We start from the raw sequence: 14,700 nt of genomic DNA, 5'->3' as shown, positions 1-14,700 counted from the left end.
TTTTAGAACTTTAAAGTTAAAAGAGTATCTACATATAACAACAATAATAATATTTAAAACCTAAGAGAACAATTAAGTAAATAATATTTCCCTTGATCAAAGAAAATAACATGGAGAGATTCCAAAATTTAAATGATACAAAGCTGTCTGCAACATACTAAAACTTTAATGATTATCTAGTCAATTACAGAAAAAAAAAAAAATGTTACACTACAATCCCATAACAAAGAAATCAGGGTAACTAATTGGAACCTTAGCATTCTCGTATTATGTGCTTGTACTTGTCAAGCCAACAGTATTTTTGTTTGAGTATCCTAAAGGGGCTCCAGAGAGTTGAAGGAACTTAGAAAGGAAGAAGCTGAAAAATGAAGCTGAAATAATAGGCATGCACATATAAAGGAGCATATACTGTCACCCTGCTTATTTAACTTATATGCAGAGTACATCATGAGAAACACTGGGCTAGAGGAAGCACAAGCTGGAATCAAGATTGCCAGGAGAAATATCAATAACCTCAGATATGCAGATGACACCACCTTTATGGTAAAAAGTGAAGAAGAACTAAAGAGCCTTTTGACAAAAGTGAAAAAGGAGAGTTAAAAAGTTGGCTTAAAGCTCAACATTCAGAAAACTAAGATCATGGCATCTGGTCCCATCACTTCACGGCAAATAGATGTGGAAACAGTGGAAACAGTGGCTAACTTTATTTTTCTGGGCTCCAAAATCACTGTAGATGGTGATTGCAGCCATGAAATTAAAAGACGCTTACTCCTTGGAAGGAAAGTTATGACCAACCTAGACAGTATATTAAAAAGCAGAGACATTACTTTGTCAACAAAGGTCCGTCTAGTCAAGGCTATGGTTTTTCCAGTAGTCATGTATGGATGTGAAATTTGGACTATAAAGAAAGCTGACTGCTGAAGAACTGATGCTTTTGAACTGTGGTATTGGAGAAGACTCTTGAGAGTCCCTTGAACTGCAAGGAGATCCGACCAGTCCATCCTAAAGGAGATCAGTCCTGGGTGTTCATTGGTAGGACTGATGCTGAAGCTGAAACTCCAATACTTGGGCTTCCTCATGCGAAGAGCTGACTCTTAAAAAGACCCTGATGACGGGAAAGATTGAGGGCAGGAGGAGAAGGGGATGACAGAGGATGAGATGGTTGGATGGCATCACCAACTCGATGAACATGGGTTTGGGTGAACTCTGGGTGTTGGTGATAGACAGGGAGGCCTGGCGTGCTGCGATTCACAGGGTCGCAAAGAGTTGGACATGACTGAGCGACTGAACTGACTGACTGACTGAAAGGAGCATACATTTAAATATTTGAAGGGCTTTAGTAAAAAGAAGTAGTAGGCACATTCTATGGCTCTTAGAGAGAAATATACAGGGGACTGGGTAACAGTTACTATAAAGATGAAGCCTGACATTCTACTCTAAAATGAAGAGGGTCACCTCATAAAGAGTGAACATCTTGCCTTTGGAAATGACCATAACGAAAGGATGCTGCTTTAGGGTGAAGTAATAAAAATAGAGGTTGATTCTCTTTCTCACAAACGCTAACCCAATACTCTGCATATACTCATAGTTATCTCTTGTGTTAATGAAACCCTCTAAATTTACTGGCTTAAAACAACCATGTATTATTATTGCTAATGGTTGACTGGGCTCAGGCAGATGCTTCTTACATGGTGTGTCTCCTGCAGTTATAATCAGACAGTGTTTAAGGCTGATGTCACTTGAGGTCTTGACAGGTTTAATATTCAGGACAGCTTCTTCAACGACGTTTGGTGTTTCAGATGGGATGGCTGAACAGCTAGCCAAGCCTCTTTATCTTTTTTCTCTATGTGGCTTCTCCCTACAGTGAGCCTCCTCATAGGACAGTATTAATGATTATCAAATTGTTACATGGTGGCCAGTTACCCCTAGTAGAGTGTTCAAGAGACACTTCCAGAAATTGTCATCCTTTTTATGACCTAGTATTAGAAGTCATGTATTATCAACTTAGCTGCATTCCATTGGTCACATAGGGTTAACCCAGATCCATTGCAGAAGGGTGTGAATACTGGGAAACATGATTTCCTGGGGATTTATCCTTGGCAACTATCTACTACATATACTTCACATTTAATGTTTCCTAATTTCTAAATTAGGAAAGAGTGACAAAAATAAATTATAAATATTCCTATGTTTCTTTGAGGAGATATGAATGGAATAGGAAAGCACATTTAACTATTCCTTTATGCTTTAGGTACACAGTTAAACATCAAGATTGTAGATATTTGGCAAATAATGATACTGTGATATAAACTGACCACCTACTTTCTTGCATTTCTCCAAATCCAGGACTTTCAATCACAACTGTGCTTGCATTATAAAGTATCCCATTATAAAGTATACAACTGACCATGTGCTTACAAAAGGTGCTAAACACCATCACATAGAAAATTGGTAAAATTCTGGGCTTGTGGTGTCATAGCCAAATATACTGATGATGTATGTAGTCAGGTCCATAATTCGGAGAGGTGATGTGTGGAGTACCACACATTCCTGTTGTGTTCATTTACCCTGCCATCTTTTCAGCTCACTATAAACTTAAGCATTCCTTTTTTAAAAAAAACTATTTTAATCGGGGGATAATTACAATATTGTGATAATTTTGCCATACATTAATATGAATTGGCCATAGATATACATGTGTCCCCCCTCATTCTGAACCCCCCTCCCACCTTCCTCCCTACCCTATCTCTCTAGGTTGTCTCAGAGCACTGGGATTGGAAGCCCTGCTTCACACATCGAATTTGCACTAGTCATCTATTTTACATATGGTAATGTATATGTTTCAATGATTTACATCTCTGTCTTTTAAACTACTTTATCATAAACCTTAACTATGATAAACTACTTACTTTATCATAAACCTTAACTAAGTCCCCTGGTGGCTCAGATGGTAAAGAATCTGCCTACAATGCAGGAGACCTGGATTTCATCCCTGAGTTGGGAAGATCCTCTGGAGGAGGGTATGGCAAACCACTCCAGTATTCTTGCCTGGAGAATCCCCATGGACAGAAGAGCCTGGCTGGCTACATTCCATGGGGTCTCAAAGAGTTGGACTGAGCAAACAAGCACAGCACAACACATGAATTAAGTCACTTCTACAAGCACATTTTTTTAAAACTACTCTTTTAAAATATACATTAAAAACAAATGTTAATAATTATTTTGAATAGTATGTATAATTTTCTCTACAAGTATAAGAAGGCTATTAAATTTTAAATAGGTCTATTTAATTTAGGAAATATATGTAAAATATACCTAGTACAATGTTTGGCACAGAAGGGGATGTTCAACTGTTTTAATTAGTATATAGATGCACACATATAAAAGTCTTCCTCCGTGGCACAGTGGTAAAGAATCCACCTGCCATTGAAGGAGATGCAGGAAATAAGGGTTCAATCCCTGGGCCGGGAAGATCCCCTAGAGTAAGAAGTGGCAACCTACTCCAGTATTCTTGCCTGTAAAAACCCCATGGAAAGAGGAGCCCAGCAGGATATGGTTTGTGGGATTACAGAGTTGGATATAACTGAGCAACTGGACATGCATGCACACATACACACAAAACCACATATATGTGCATACAAAACAATATTTTTTCTACGAGCAAAGATTATTATTGGATTTTCTTATATATTCTTGAAGCAATATTTCAACAACCTGATATTCTAAAATTTTTTGAAATAATATCTAATCTTATGGATACCACTAAAAAGATATGAACACTTCAGTATAGTTTATATGTATGAGCTTCTGTGGAATAGCATAACATTTTTTTCTAGAAGCCAGATATTAAGAAAATACATTAAGAATGGTAACAGTATTAACTCATTCTTTTGTGCCTTGGTAAAACCATTTACAGTCTTGAATCAACATATTAATTAATAGCATTATTCAGGATAATTCAAGAGTATCTGATATCATAGATTGAAAAGATCCTCATATTACAGATAGATCATGTATGGATCCAGCTGTTGTTACTATTTGGTCGCTAAGCAGTATCTGTCTCTTTGTGACCCCATGGACCATAGCCAGCCGAACTCCTCCATCCATGGGATTTCCCAGGAAAGAACACTGGAGTCAGTTGTCATTTCGTCCCCTAAGGATCAAGCCCACATCTCTTGCATTGGAAGGCTGATTTTTTACTGCTGAGCCACCAGGGAAGCCCAATGAATCCAGTACTGTAAGTCTAATACTCTAGATCTTTAAAAAATATCATAATGACTTTTAATTTTAAACTTATAACTCATTTTTTTGAGTGAGGAAATTAATGATTTACAAATTTTCACTGTTAATCTTATCTTTGTAACACTATTGTTTACCGCTCCTTGGTATGCTCTCTTGTCATATTCTTCTCCTACTCGTCTAAATTTTATACCATGGTGGGTGCTTTTTTTTTTTTTTTTTTTTATGCTGTTGTTACAATCTCATTGTTACATATCAGTCTCAGACTTTAGCCTACATCCCTTCGAAAAATGGTGAGTCTGCAGCGGGGAGGGGAATAAAGTAGGGAAAGTAAAAAGCCAAAATAAATATGACTATGAGTGGTACAAAATACCACTCAAAGTAACTTAGCGAAGTTAATATGGGAACTATGCTAGGATTTATTATGGGTCTACAGATGATAACACTTTGATTCATAAAGGTTGAGTGGGTGCTTGGAGTAAAATTATCTAGTTATATCTGATTTCTACTCAAACTTTTTCTATATATCAGGGTAATACTCTTCATTCTATGTAAATAGAGTTATAAATGTATATTTTTATTAATTAAACCTCAATGCTTTCAATTATTTTGGTTCATAAATTTACCCTATAAATTACCTATTTACAAGTTATAAACTAATATATGGCTAAATAAAATATTACACATTAATATTCCAAAGTTAGCAGTTTAGAATCAAGTGAAATAGTATGATATTTTCTTCCTCAGTATAAAAATCATTTGATCAAGAATGTAAAATCCTCAAAAGCACTATTCTTTCCTTTTCTCTTGTATCTTCCCACAATGAGAATGGATGCAAGAATAAAAGGACAGTTTATGTGTCTTTCCTTCTATTATTAAGCCTCTACTATTTGATTCATAATAATATGTAGAAAAAAATTGGAAAACCAAAAACTATTGAAAAAGGTAACAAAATGACATACATAGTAATCTACTATATACCAAAGTGAAAGTCAGTCAGTCATGTCTGACTCTTTGTGACCCCATGGACCATACAGTTCATGGTATTCTCCAGGCCAGAATACTGGAGAGGGTAGCCTTTCTCTTCTCCAGGGGATCTTCCCAACCCAGAGATTGAACCCAGGTCTCCCGCATTGCAGGCGGATTCTTTACCAGCTGAGCCACAAGGGAAGCCCACTATATATTAAATTTACTAATAATACATATTATATATATTAATCCTTTCCCATCTCTCATCCCTTATAGGACTATTCTAATTAAGAGTTCAGTTTACCATGGCTGATTCATGTCAATGTATGGCAAAAACCACTACAATATTGTAAAGTAATTAGCCTCCAATTAAAAGAAATAAATTAATTTTAAAAATGCAAAAAAAGAGTTCAGTTTATCCACTGAGTATAAAATATTTTCATTTCAAACAAATGCACTTAAAATTTATTATTACTTTCCTTCATAGGTTAAAAATGGATTGTCATTTACTTGTATTCTCCTAAGAGACATATCAAATGGAGAAGTTTAATTGCTAAAATTAAATACTAGACTCAGAAATATATTAAATTACATACTCTGAAGGATTCTCCCACTGGAAAACAACTAAAAACCAAGTAAAACATAATTTTATTGAATAGTTGCATTCCACAAAAGTTAAAAGGAGGCAAAGATAAAACTATGGAACTAACGTATGAGCTCCGTCCGTGGGATTCTCCAGGCAAGAGTACTGGAGCGGGTTGCCATTTCCTTCTCCAGGAGACCTTCCCAACCCAGGGATCAAACCCAGGTCTCCCGCATTGCAGGCAGACGCTTTACCATCTGAGCCACCAGGGAAGCTCCTATAAGCAGTAAGAACATGCAAAAAATGGGTAGCCATGATGACATATGCCAAACCAGAACTGCAATCTGGAGACTAAATGATAGACCACCCATAAGCTATGGAAATAGTATCTTAGGAATGTTTACAGAAATAAAAAGTATATACAAATATACAAGCGCAAGCAGCAAGGAACTATCAAGAATTATCAGGAATGGTCTTAAACAAATGCAGCCTTTAGAAGTAAAAGACAATACATAAATTCCCATATTAAAACACAAAAGCTAGATTTAAAAATGAGAATGCCAGAAACATAGAGAACAAGAATAAAGAGTTTCTGAAAATACAGCAGAGAGAGTCAATAAAAAAAAAAAAAAAAACAGAAAAAAGAGGTTAAGAAGTATGGAAGATAGAATGAGACAGTATAGCCTATATCTAATTGCAGCCCTGGAAGGAAAGAATTTCTTTTTTAATGAAGGAAAGGCAATATTTATTACAGTAATGAATGAAAATTTTTAAGAAACAAGCAAACAAACAAATCCTGCTACCTAAACATAAAAATCATAATATATTCCATGGGATAAATGAAAACAATGTTATATCAATTATAGTAAAACTGCTGGACAAAAAAGGCAAAGATGAAATTGTGAATACAGTCAGAACAATGAAATTAATACATTTGTAGACAAATCTAAACAAGTATTTATAAGCTCAACTCTCTTTATAAAATAACAATGCCTGTTTTGCTATGTAACAGAAATTGAACTAAGTGCCAGATCCCAAAAAAAAGCAAATAGGGAATTTTTTGTTTAGGGTTTGCAAACTTTTGTGTTACTCAAGTAACTAAGCTTAGATTGTATTACATGTACATGCTAAATTCTTAAGAGTAAACACTAAAAGAAAAAGGAAAAATACCCAGTGGGAAAAAAAATGTATTTTAAAGCATGGAAAGATAAAAGCATAAAAAGATTAGATATATATAGAGCAAAAAAGATAACAGAAGCAAGGCAAATATATAAATAATCACAATAAGTGTAAAACACTTAAATGTAAATGTACAAAATCACCACCTAAATTAAAGAGACTGCATATGCTATTTATCAAAGACAACTAACCATATCTGATAAATGTTAAAAATAGATTTTAAAAAGTACCAAGCAAATACTAATCAAAGAAGAATAAAGTAGCTGTATCATAAAAAATAGACCACAAGGCAAAGCATTTTTATAAACAGAGAAGTTTGAGGTAAAGAAGAAAATGTGTAAAATAAAAATGAATGAGAGTAGCAGACTTTAAAATGAATTTCTTTATATTTCACTTTCAAAACAAAGTCTTGAACAAACATCCCCAACAATGACAAAGTTTGAGTTCTATTCTAAGGAAACAGTCAGAGACATGAACACAGCTTTTATGTACAAGGACTGACCTCATGGAATTATTTAAAACAATAAAATAATGGAAATAACCAAACTGAGTACAAACAAGGAGATAAAATCATAACAAAAATACAAATTATGAAGTATTATAAGGGTATCAAATCTGCTTGTCTGAAGAATATATCAATACACTGTCATGAGAAAGGCTTATGATGTTAGATGAAAAATAAATGTACAAAGGTATAAAATGTGCAAAAATATAAATTAGCATTTTACTTGAAAAAATGTATTTAAAGTCATTCCAACACTAACTTAAATATATACTGTATGCTGCTAAGTCACTTCAGTCGTATCCGACTCTGTGCAACCGCACAGATGGCAGCCCATCAGGCTCCCGCATCCCTGGGATTCTCCAGGCAAGAACACTGGAGTGGGTTGCCATTTCCTTCTCCATTTATCCTAATTAAGAAGTGGAAAAACAAAGAATAAACCCAAAGAGTACAGACAGAAGGAAATGATAACAATGAAAGCACAAAGTAATGAAAAAAATACGTATATATTTAAGAGGATCAAAAAACTTAAAAGTTATTTGAAAATACCAATAAAATTCCTAAATCTCAAGGAAGACCAATGAGAGATGAGGGAGAGTCTTGTCAGCAGGGAAACTTTAAGGAGGAAGATAAATAGATACCAAAAACAAGAAGAGAATATAACTATGGATTCATTAGAGTTTTTAAAAATAAACAATGTAACAAATATCTTTATGCTGGTAAATTTGAAACTTAGACAAAACCGTTATATTCATGTAAATATATTACTTAATGATTTACTAAAATTGATTCAAGAAGAAATAACTGCTAGAATTCTATTATGCTAAAAAAATCTGAATCCACAGTACAAAATATTTCCATAAACTCATAGCAGCTCCTATTAGTTTCACCTAAGACTTCTATGCATACATTTAAGGTAGATATAAAAACTCAAGAGATAAAGAGGGAAATATCTGCAATCCATTTTATGACACCAAAATTATAAAAAGACTGACTAAAAAGGAAAATTAAAGGTCAGTTTTATTCAAACTACAGAAACACCCTAAGGAAAAAACAGTGAACTAGATCCAGTGATATATATAAATCATATAACACATGATGAATGAGCTAGTTTCATCCCAAGACTGAAAAGAGAATGTTACATTAGAAAGTCCAGCATGTCATTTACCATGTTAAAATGTTAATGGAGAAGATCATCTCAGAAGCAGAAAATTCAGCATTTGTTCATGATAAAAGTTTTAAACTTAAACATGATAAAAAAAATTCACCATTCATTTATGATAAAACAAAATTAATGTTAACTCATGATAAAACACAAATAAACTTGACAAATGTGGAAGTAGAGGAAACTTTTAATCTGAGAGGGAATATCTACCAAAGATTTATAAGAAATATCACTTCTTGTGTTGAAACATGAGAAATATTGCTTCATTTTAGAAAAAAAAAAACAGGATAAGAATGTCTATTCCAACCTCTTCAATTTAACCATCTCTAGAAGTCCTAAACAATGTACAAAAATAAGAAATACACATAAAATTTTCCAGGATCAGAAAAGGAAAATCATAACTATCACTGTTTATAGGTGATATCATTATTTACAAGGAATTTTTTTTAAAGAAACCTATTACAGTAGAGAGTTTAGCAAGGTCTCTATGTTTACAATTGACTTACAGTAATCAATTTCATTTCTATGTAACAACAACCAACAGAATGTATATTTCTTAGGTATTCCTTCATTCAAACACAAATATTTATGGAGTACTTACTATTGGCCAGTCACATTTTTGGCACTGAGCATACAGAAGTGGATAAAGCTGGCAAATATTTCTGCTCTTGTGGAGCTTACATTCTAGTAGGGAAAAGGTACAGCAAGTTAGTAAGTACAACACAGAACGTAAGAGGCAGATATGTAAGAGGAAAAAAAAAAAAGCAGGAAAGAGATCCAGGAAGGAAAAGGGAATTTTAATTAAATATAAATTAAAATTTAGATGGGATGGCTATGGAAATTCTCTCTAAAAAGAGACATTTAATTAAAGATTTAAAGTTAAGGGGGTGAGCCACTCAATTTTCTGAGAGAAGACAACTCAGACAGATAAAACCTCAAATGCAAAAGCCTGGAGGCAGGGCATGACTACAGTATTCTTCAAACAGGGAGGCAAGTGTGTCTATAATTGAGTAAAAGACAGTCCAGCAACTGGAGATGAGGTCCGAGAGGTTAAAAAGGAGCCAGAAAATGTAGGACCTCAGAGGCTATAATGACTTTGCTATAGCTCTGAAAAAGATAGGAAACCACTAAAAGTTTTCAACTGAGACATGTAATGGATAAATTTACGTTTTAGGAGGATCGCTCTGGCTGCAACATTGAACAAAGACTGAAGGAAAGGAAAGAAAAAAAGCAGAAAGACCCTTTGGGGAGCTATTGTAGTAATCCAGGTTAGAGATGATGGAGAAAAAAAAAACAGAGAGCAACACTGCTGGTGGTAAGAAAAGATGGAAGAGTGGATATATTTCAAAATACAACCAAAATAATTTTTCATATCTGATGTAAAATGTCTGAGAGAGAAATGACTCAAAGATAACTCCAGAGGATTTTGGTTGAGGAACTGGAAGGACAGAGTTTCCTTAAGATGGAGAAAATTGCAGGAGATAGAGCCTTAATGCAAACTCAATACGGAAGGGTTGAGGGTTGGAGGGCTGGAGGGTTGAGCATGCAGTTGGATATATAAAACCAGAGGACAGAAAAGAGACAGAAAAGAGATCTCTGTTGAAGATATAACTTAATGAGTCACTAACATACAGGTAATTTAAAGTCATGAGACTCGGTGAGACAACCTAGGGAGTAATGACATCGAAAGAGAAGAGGCCCCAGAACTGATCCCATGAAAACCTCAACATACAAAGAGGTCAGGGAGATGAGGAGCAAACAGCAAATGAAATGACAGATTATGGAAGTTATTGGCAACAATAAGGCCTAGGGAATGACCAAAAAGTGAGTGGCTGAAACTAGATGGAGAACAAGATCATTTAAAGAAGCAGCTGTTAAGGAACTGAAAGAGTATTCAAAGGATCATCCATGTGAATATCTAAATAAGAATTACAGCAGGAATCATTTTTACAGATGTGACAATGTTACAGTGACTACTTTTTTCATTTTACAAAAAAAAAAAAAAGAAAAAAAAAGTGCCTGAAATAGTTATTATTGAGTACGATAAACTGATGATATGAGAATCAAGGCAAGGTGTATTCATTAATGAGGGTAGGATAAGGAACTGAAAGCAGCAATGAGAAGCAAAGGGGACAATTATGTCACCTGCAGGTCCAATGCTGTGGCTTAGTGGGGAATCAGAGAAGTCACCCTTGAGATTGCTAAAGATCAAGGTAGACATGAGCTATGTCAGGAAAGCTGACTATGGATGTCACTTCTCAACCTCACATTTGGTGAAGTAAGATGGTAGCCTGAGTATATCAAACATAGAAACTGGAAAATACTACAAATCAAGGTTTATTTCCTCCCCTTCAAAGAGCTGATCATTAAACATTTACCAGAAGTCTGCTGGCTGTAGGAGAAACTATAAGCACGGAAAAAGCTGAATTTCTATTAGCACAGAAGGTGAAGGGACATTCATAGTACAAGCTGAAAATATAGTGGATTTTGCTGATCAATGATCTTGAGTTCCATAGAGTACACAGTGAAAGATTAGGGAATCAAAAAAGGAGACTAAGAGATTGAGTAAGAAAACATGACATAAGGAGTCTTGGGAGCCTGGGGGCTGCCATCTCTGGGGTCGCACAGAGTCAGACACAACTGAAGTGACTTAGCAAGCAGGGAGAATTAGAGTTCTGGAATATATGATGAACTGGGAGTTATAAGCTCCTTAAGAAAACTAAAAAGAACGGGATAAAGGACCTGGGTGCTGAAGAAAGAGGTCTGGGAGAGAAGAAGCCAGAAGCACAAGTTGCTCAGAATCTCCCCTTTGCCTCCTGCTGACAGAGGCAGGATGTCCTGTAAATGGGAGGTCTTATTCGGAGTGCTTGGGAACTTTGTTGTCTCCTGTCAATGGTGTCTTGAAGAGCTGTGATCTTATTCCAAGTTTGAGAGTTCCCTCTCCATTCCTGAGGATGGAGGCGTGGAGTTGGACAGAGGGTTGATCTTGCTCTGAGCTCATAGACGCCCTCTTGATTTCTGTTGGAAGCCTCAAAGCCGACAAAGGGACAAGTTATTTATTTTAACTACTTGTAAATATTATTTATATCAGAAAAATTATAAGGTACTGATAATTATATTTAACAAAAACATGTATAAGATCTGTATGGGAAAAGTATAAAAATGTTTTAAAAGATTTGAAAACCAAATAAATGGGGAGATAAACCACATTCATTCATGCATTGAGACACTCAATATCATAAAGATGCCACTTATCTCTATATAAATCTATAAAACCACAGCTATGTTAATAAATGTCTTAGGAAAAAAGCTTTTAGGAACTTGGCAAGCCTATTTTAAATTTTACAGAACAGTAAAACACTTCTGAAAAACGGGGCTGAGGAAACCATCCTAAGGTATATCCAAACTTATTAAAAACTGTAATAATTTAAAAGCACAGTGAACTGTATGATATCACATATATATAGAATCTAAAAAAGTTAAAACTTTTTTTTATATAGTAAAATAGTAGTTACCAGCAGATGGAGGGTGAACTATAAGTATGATGTTACGAATACAAACTTGTAATGAGTAGTAAATAAGACATAGAGATCTAATTAATACACAGTACAATGACTATAGAAAATACTATTGTACTATAATAATGTAATATGATAAATATTTCTGTACTGGAAATCAAATCACAATATATAAATGTATCAAAGTAACACAAGTGACATTTTGCCTGCCTTAAACTTACACAATGTTACATGTCAAATTTACTAAAAAACAAAAAAAGGTACAGAAGTAAACAAATTCACCAATGGAACATGAAAGATGTCCAAAAGCAAACCCAGGTAATATACAGAAACTACCTAAATGACTGAGCTGGTACTTGCAGACCACTGGGAAAAAGAAGAGACATATAATAAAGTGTGCTGAAATAAGCAGTTATCTGAGTGAAACTGTAACAAGGAAGAGTCAACTTTGACTCTTCCATGCTAAATCTGTTTCTTTGACTTTAACCCTTGTTTTTCACTGTGTTTGTAATAATCATACATAATTGCCTGCCTCAGAGAGTCCTGCCCCCTGCCTAGTTCATCTAAAGTGCCTTTGTTCAGAACCCTGTCCATCTGTAGATGGCAGGAAGAAAGAAATTAAAACATCACCCTGCCTGAGGCTTGTTATTCTGGGAGCTATTTGCAGACTAGATGTCCTTTTTGTTTCCTCACCTCCCCCTTCCATCTCTGATCCATAGACGAACCTGGCATCCAGACCCCAACAAGTGGCTATTTTGAGACATTAGTGTCTCATCTTCTAGGTCAGCCAGCTCTCAGAGTAAAATCATTATTTCTTGCCTCAACACCTCATCTCTCAGACTCATTGGCCTTTAATGGGATGAGTAGAGCAAGTCTAGACTCAGTAACAAACTCAAGTGAAACAGGATTCCTACTTGTCTCTACATAAAAAATTTGATGGTAATTTCAACATTATTAATACAACTTGAAAGCAAAATTCTATGACAAGACATCCAGTCAAGACAAGATGGAGTAGACTTATCTCTCCCCCTGCTTTTCCCTGCTAAGACAACTATAAACCATGGAAATAATGAAAGCATAACTCTGAAAGGGGAAAACAGAAACATAAACCAGTTCAAGATATCAGAATTGAAGGAAGAGCATAGTGGCAGGACATTTTACCATTCCTTACTGAACAGAAGGGGACTTAGGTCTGACCCCTAATGTGAAACAAAAGGTAATGTATTCTCTGGCCATAATCAAATCAAACTAGAAGTCAGTAACAAAAAGGCAACAGGAAAATCTCTTAAACACATGGAAATTGAACAACACTTCTAAATAATCCACAGGTCAAAGAGGAAGTCTCAAATAAAATAAAAACACATAGAATTGAGTGAAAATGAAAGTATAACATATCAACATATGTGGCACGCAGCTAAAGTAGTGTTGAGAGGGCCATTTATAGCTCTATATGCTTGCAATACAAAAGAGGAAAAGTCTAAAATTAATAATCTCAGTTTCTAACTCAAAAAGTAGGGTAAAAAAGCACGAGAAACTCAAAGCTAGAGAAAGAATAAAGGAAATAATAAAAATAAAAGTGTTGCAGGAAGAGAGTTCCAGGGCCCAAAAGGGGGCTCTTGTCTAACACTCAGAAATGAACTGTCCAAGGAGCCACTCACACTGACAAAGCAAGAGACTTGATTGGGAAGGGGTGCCTGGGCAGAGAACAGGAGGGTAAGGCAACCCAGGAGAACTACTTTGCCACATGGCTCACATTCTCAGGTTTTATGGGGATGGGATTAATTTCCAGGTTATCTTTAGCCAATCATTCTGACTCAGGGTCCTTCCTGGGGGTGCATGCATCGCTCAGCCAAGATGGAAGCCGTCAAGAATTCTCGGAGGTGGTAGGACACAGGGTGTCTCCTTTTGACCTCTCCTGAACTCTTTCAATGGGTGGTGGCTTAATTCCTTACTGCAACCTCCTGTCATAAAATAACCCTGATGCCTGGCCAGGGTAGGAGGTTTCAGTCAGTGTGTTTCCTCTAACAAAAGCAGAAATAAATGAAATGAAAGTAGAACAATTCAGAAAATCATGAAACAAAAAGGAAATTCTTTTTAAAAAGTCAGTAAAATTGATAAAACTGTACCTAGCAAGTTTGACAAAAATAAAAAGGGAAAAGATAAAAATAAAAAATATTAAGAATACTGGAATGGAGGATCTTACCACAGATCATGCAGTTATTAAAAGTATCACAGGGGAATGTTATAAATAACTTCATGCTCATAAATTTAACAAGTCCAAAAACCATAAAATACCAAAACTATCAATTAAGGTGAAATAATCTGAATAGCCCCATAACCATTAAAAAGATTGAACTGGTAACCCAAAAAACAAATCCTCAGGTCCAGATGGTCTTTGGAGAATTCTACCAAATATTTAAAAAAAGAATTAACACCTACTCAGTAAAAAAAAAAAAGAAAATAACTACTGATCCACACAAAAGCTTGGATGAATTTCAAGAGAAAGATGCTGAATGTAAAAGTCAATCACAAAAGTTAAATACAG

General features: G+C 35.1%; 1 protein-coding gene across 4 annotated transcripts in view; it reads right to left on the bottom strand.

The window, feature by feature from the left end:
* SPAG16 (sperm associated antigen 16) overlaps positions 1 to 14,700 on the bottom strand; it is a 1,079,093-nt gene that overhangs the window by 982,470 nt on the left and 81,923 nt on the right. Inside the window, exon 10 of one of the 4 annotated variants that reach the window (XM_070771734.1) lies at positions 7,338 to 11,666. The exons of 2 other annotated variants lie outside the window; for them this stretch is intronic. In XM_070771734.1, coding sequence (XP_070627835.1) covers positions 11,433 to 11,666 — 234 coding nt within the window. In that variant the 3' untranslated portion in view covers positions 7,338 to 11,432. Of the gene's footprint in view, positions 1 to 7,337; positions 11,667 to 14,700 lie in introns of those variants that run through there. One more of the 4 variants, XM_070771737.1, reaches the window with a different exon arrangement.

Source organism: Bos indicus, chromosome 2, assembly GCF_029378745.1.
Source record: "Bos indicus isolate NIAB-ARS_2022 breed Sahiwal x Tharparkar chromosome 2, NIAB-ARS_B.indTharparkar_mat_pri_1.0, whole genome shotgun sequence".
Taxonomy (NCBI): Eukaryota; Metazoa; Chordata; class Mammalia; order Artiodactyla; family Bovidae; genus Bos; species Bos indicus.
Note: the sequence above shows the minus strand (reverse complement) of the source record. Positions and strands in the feature narration are given on the sequence as shown.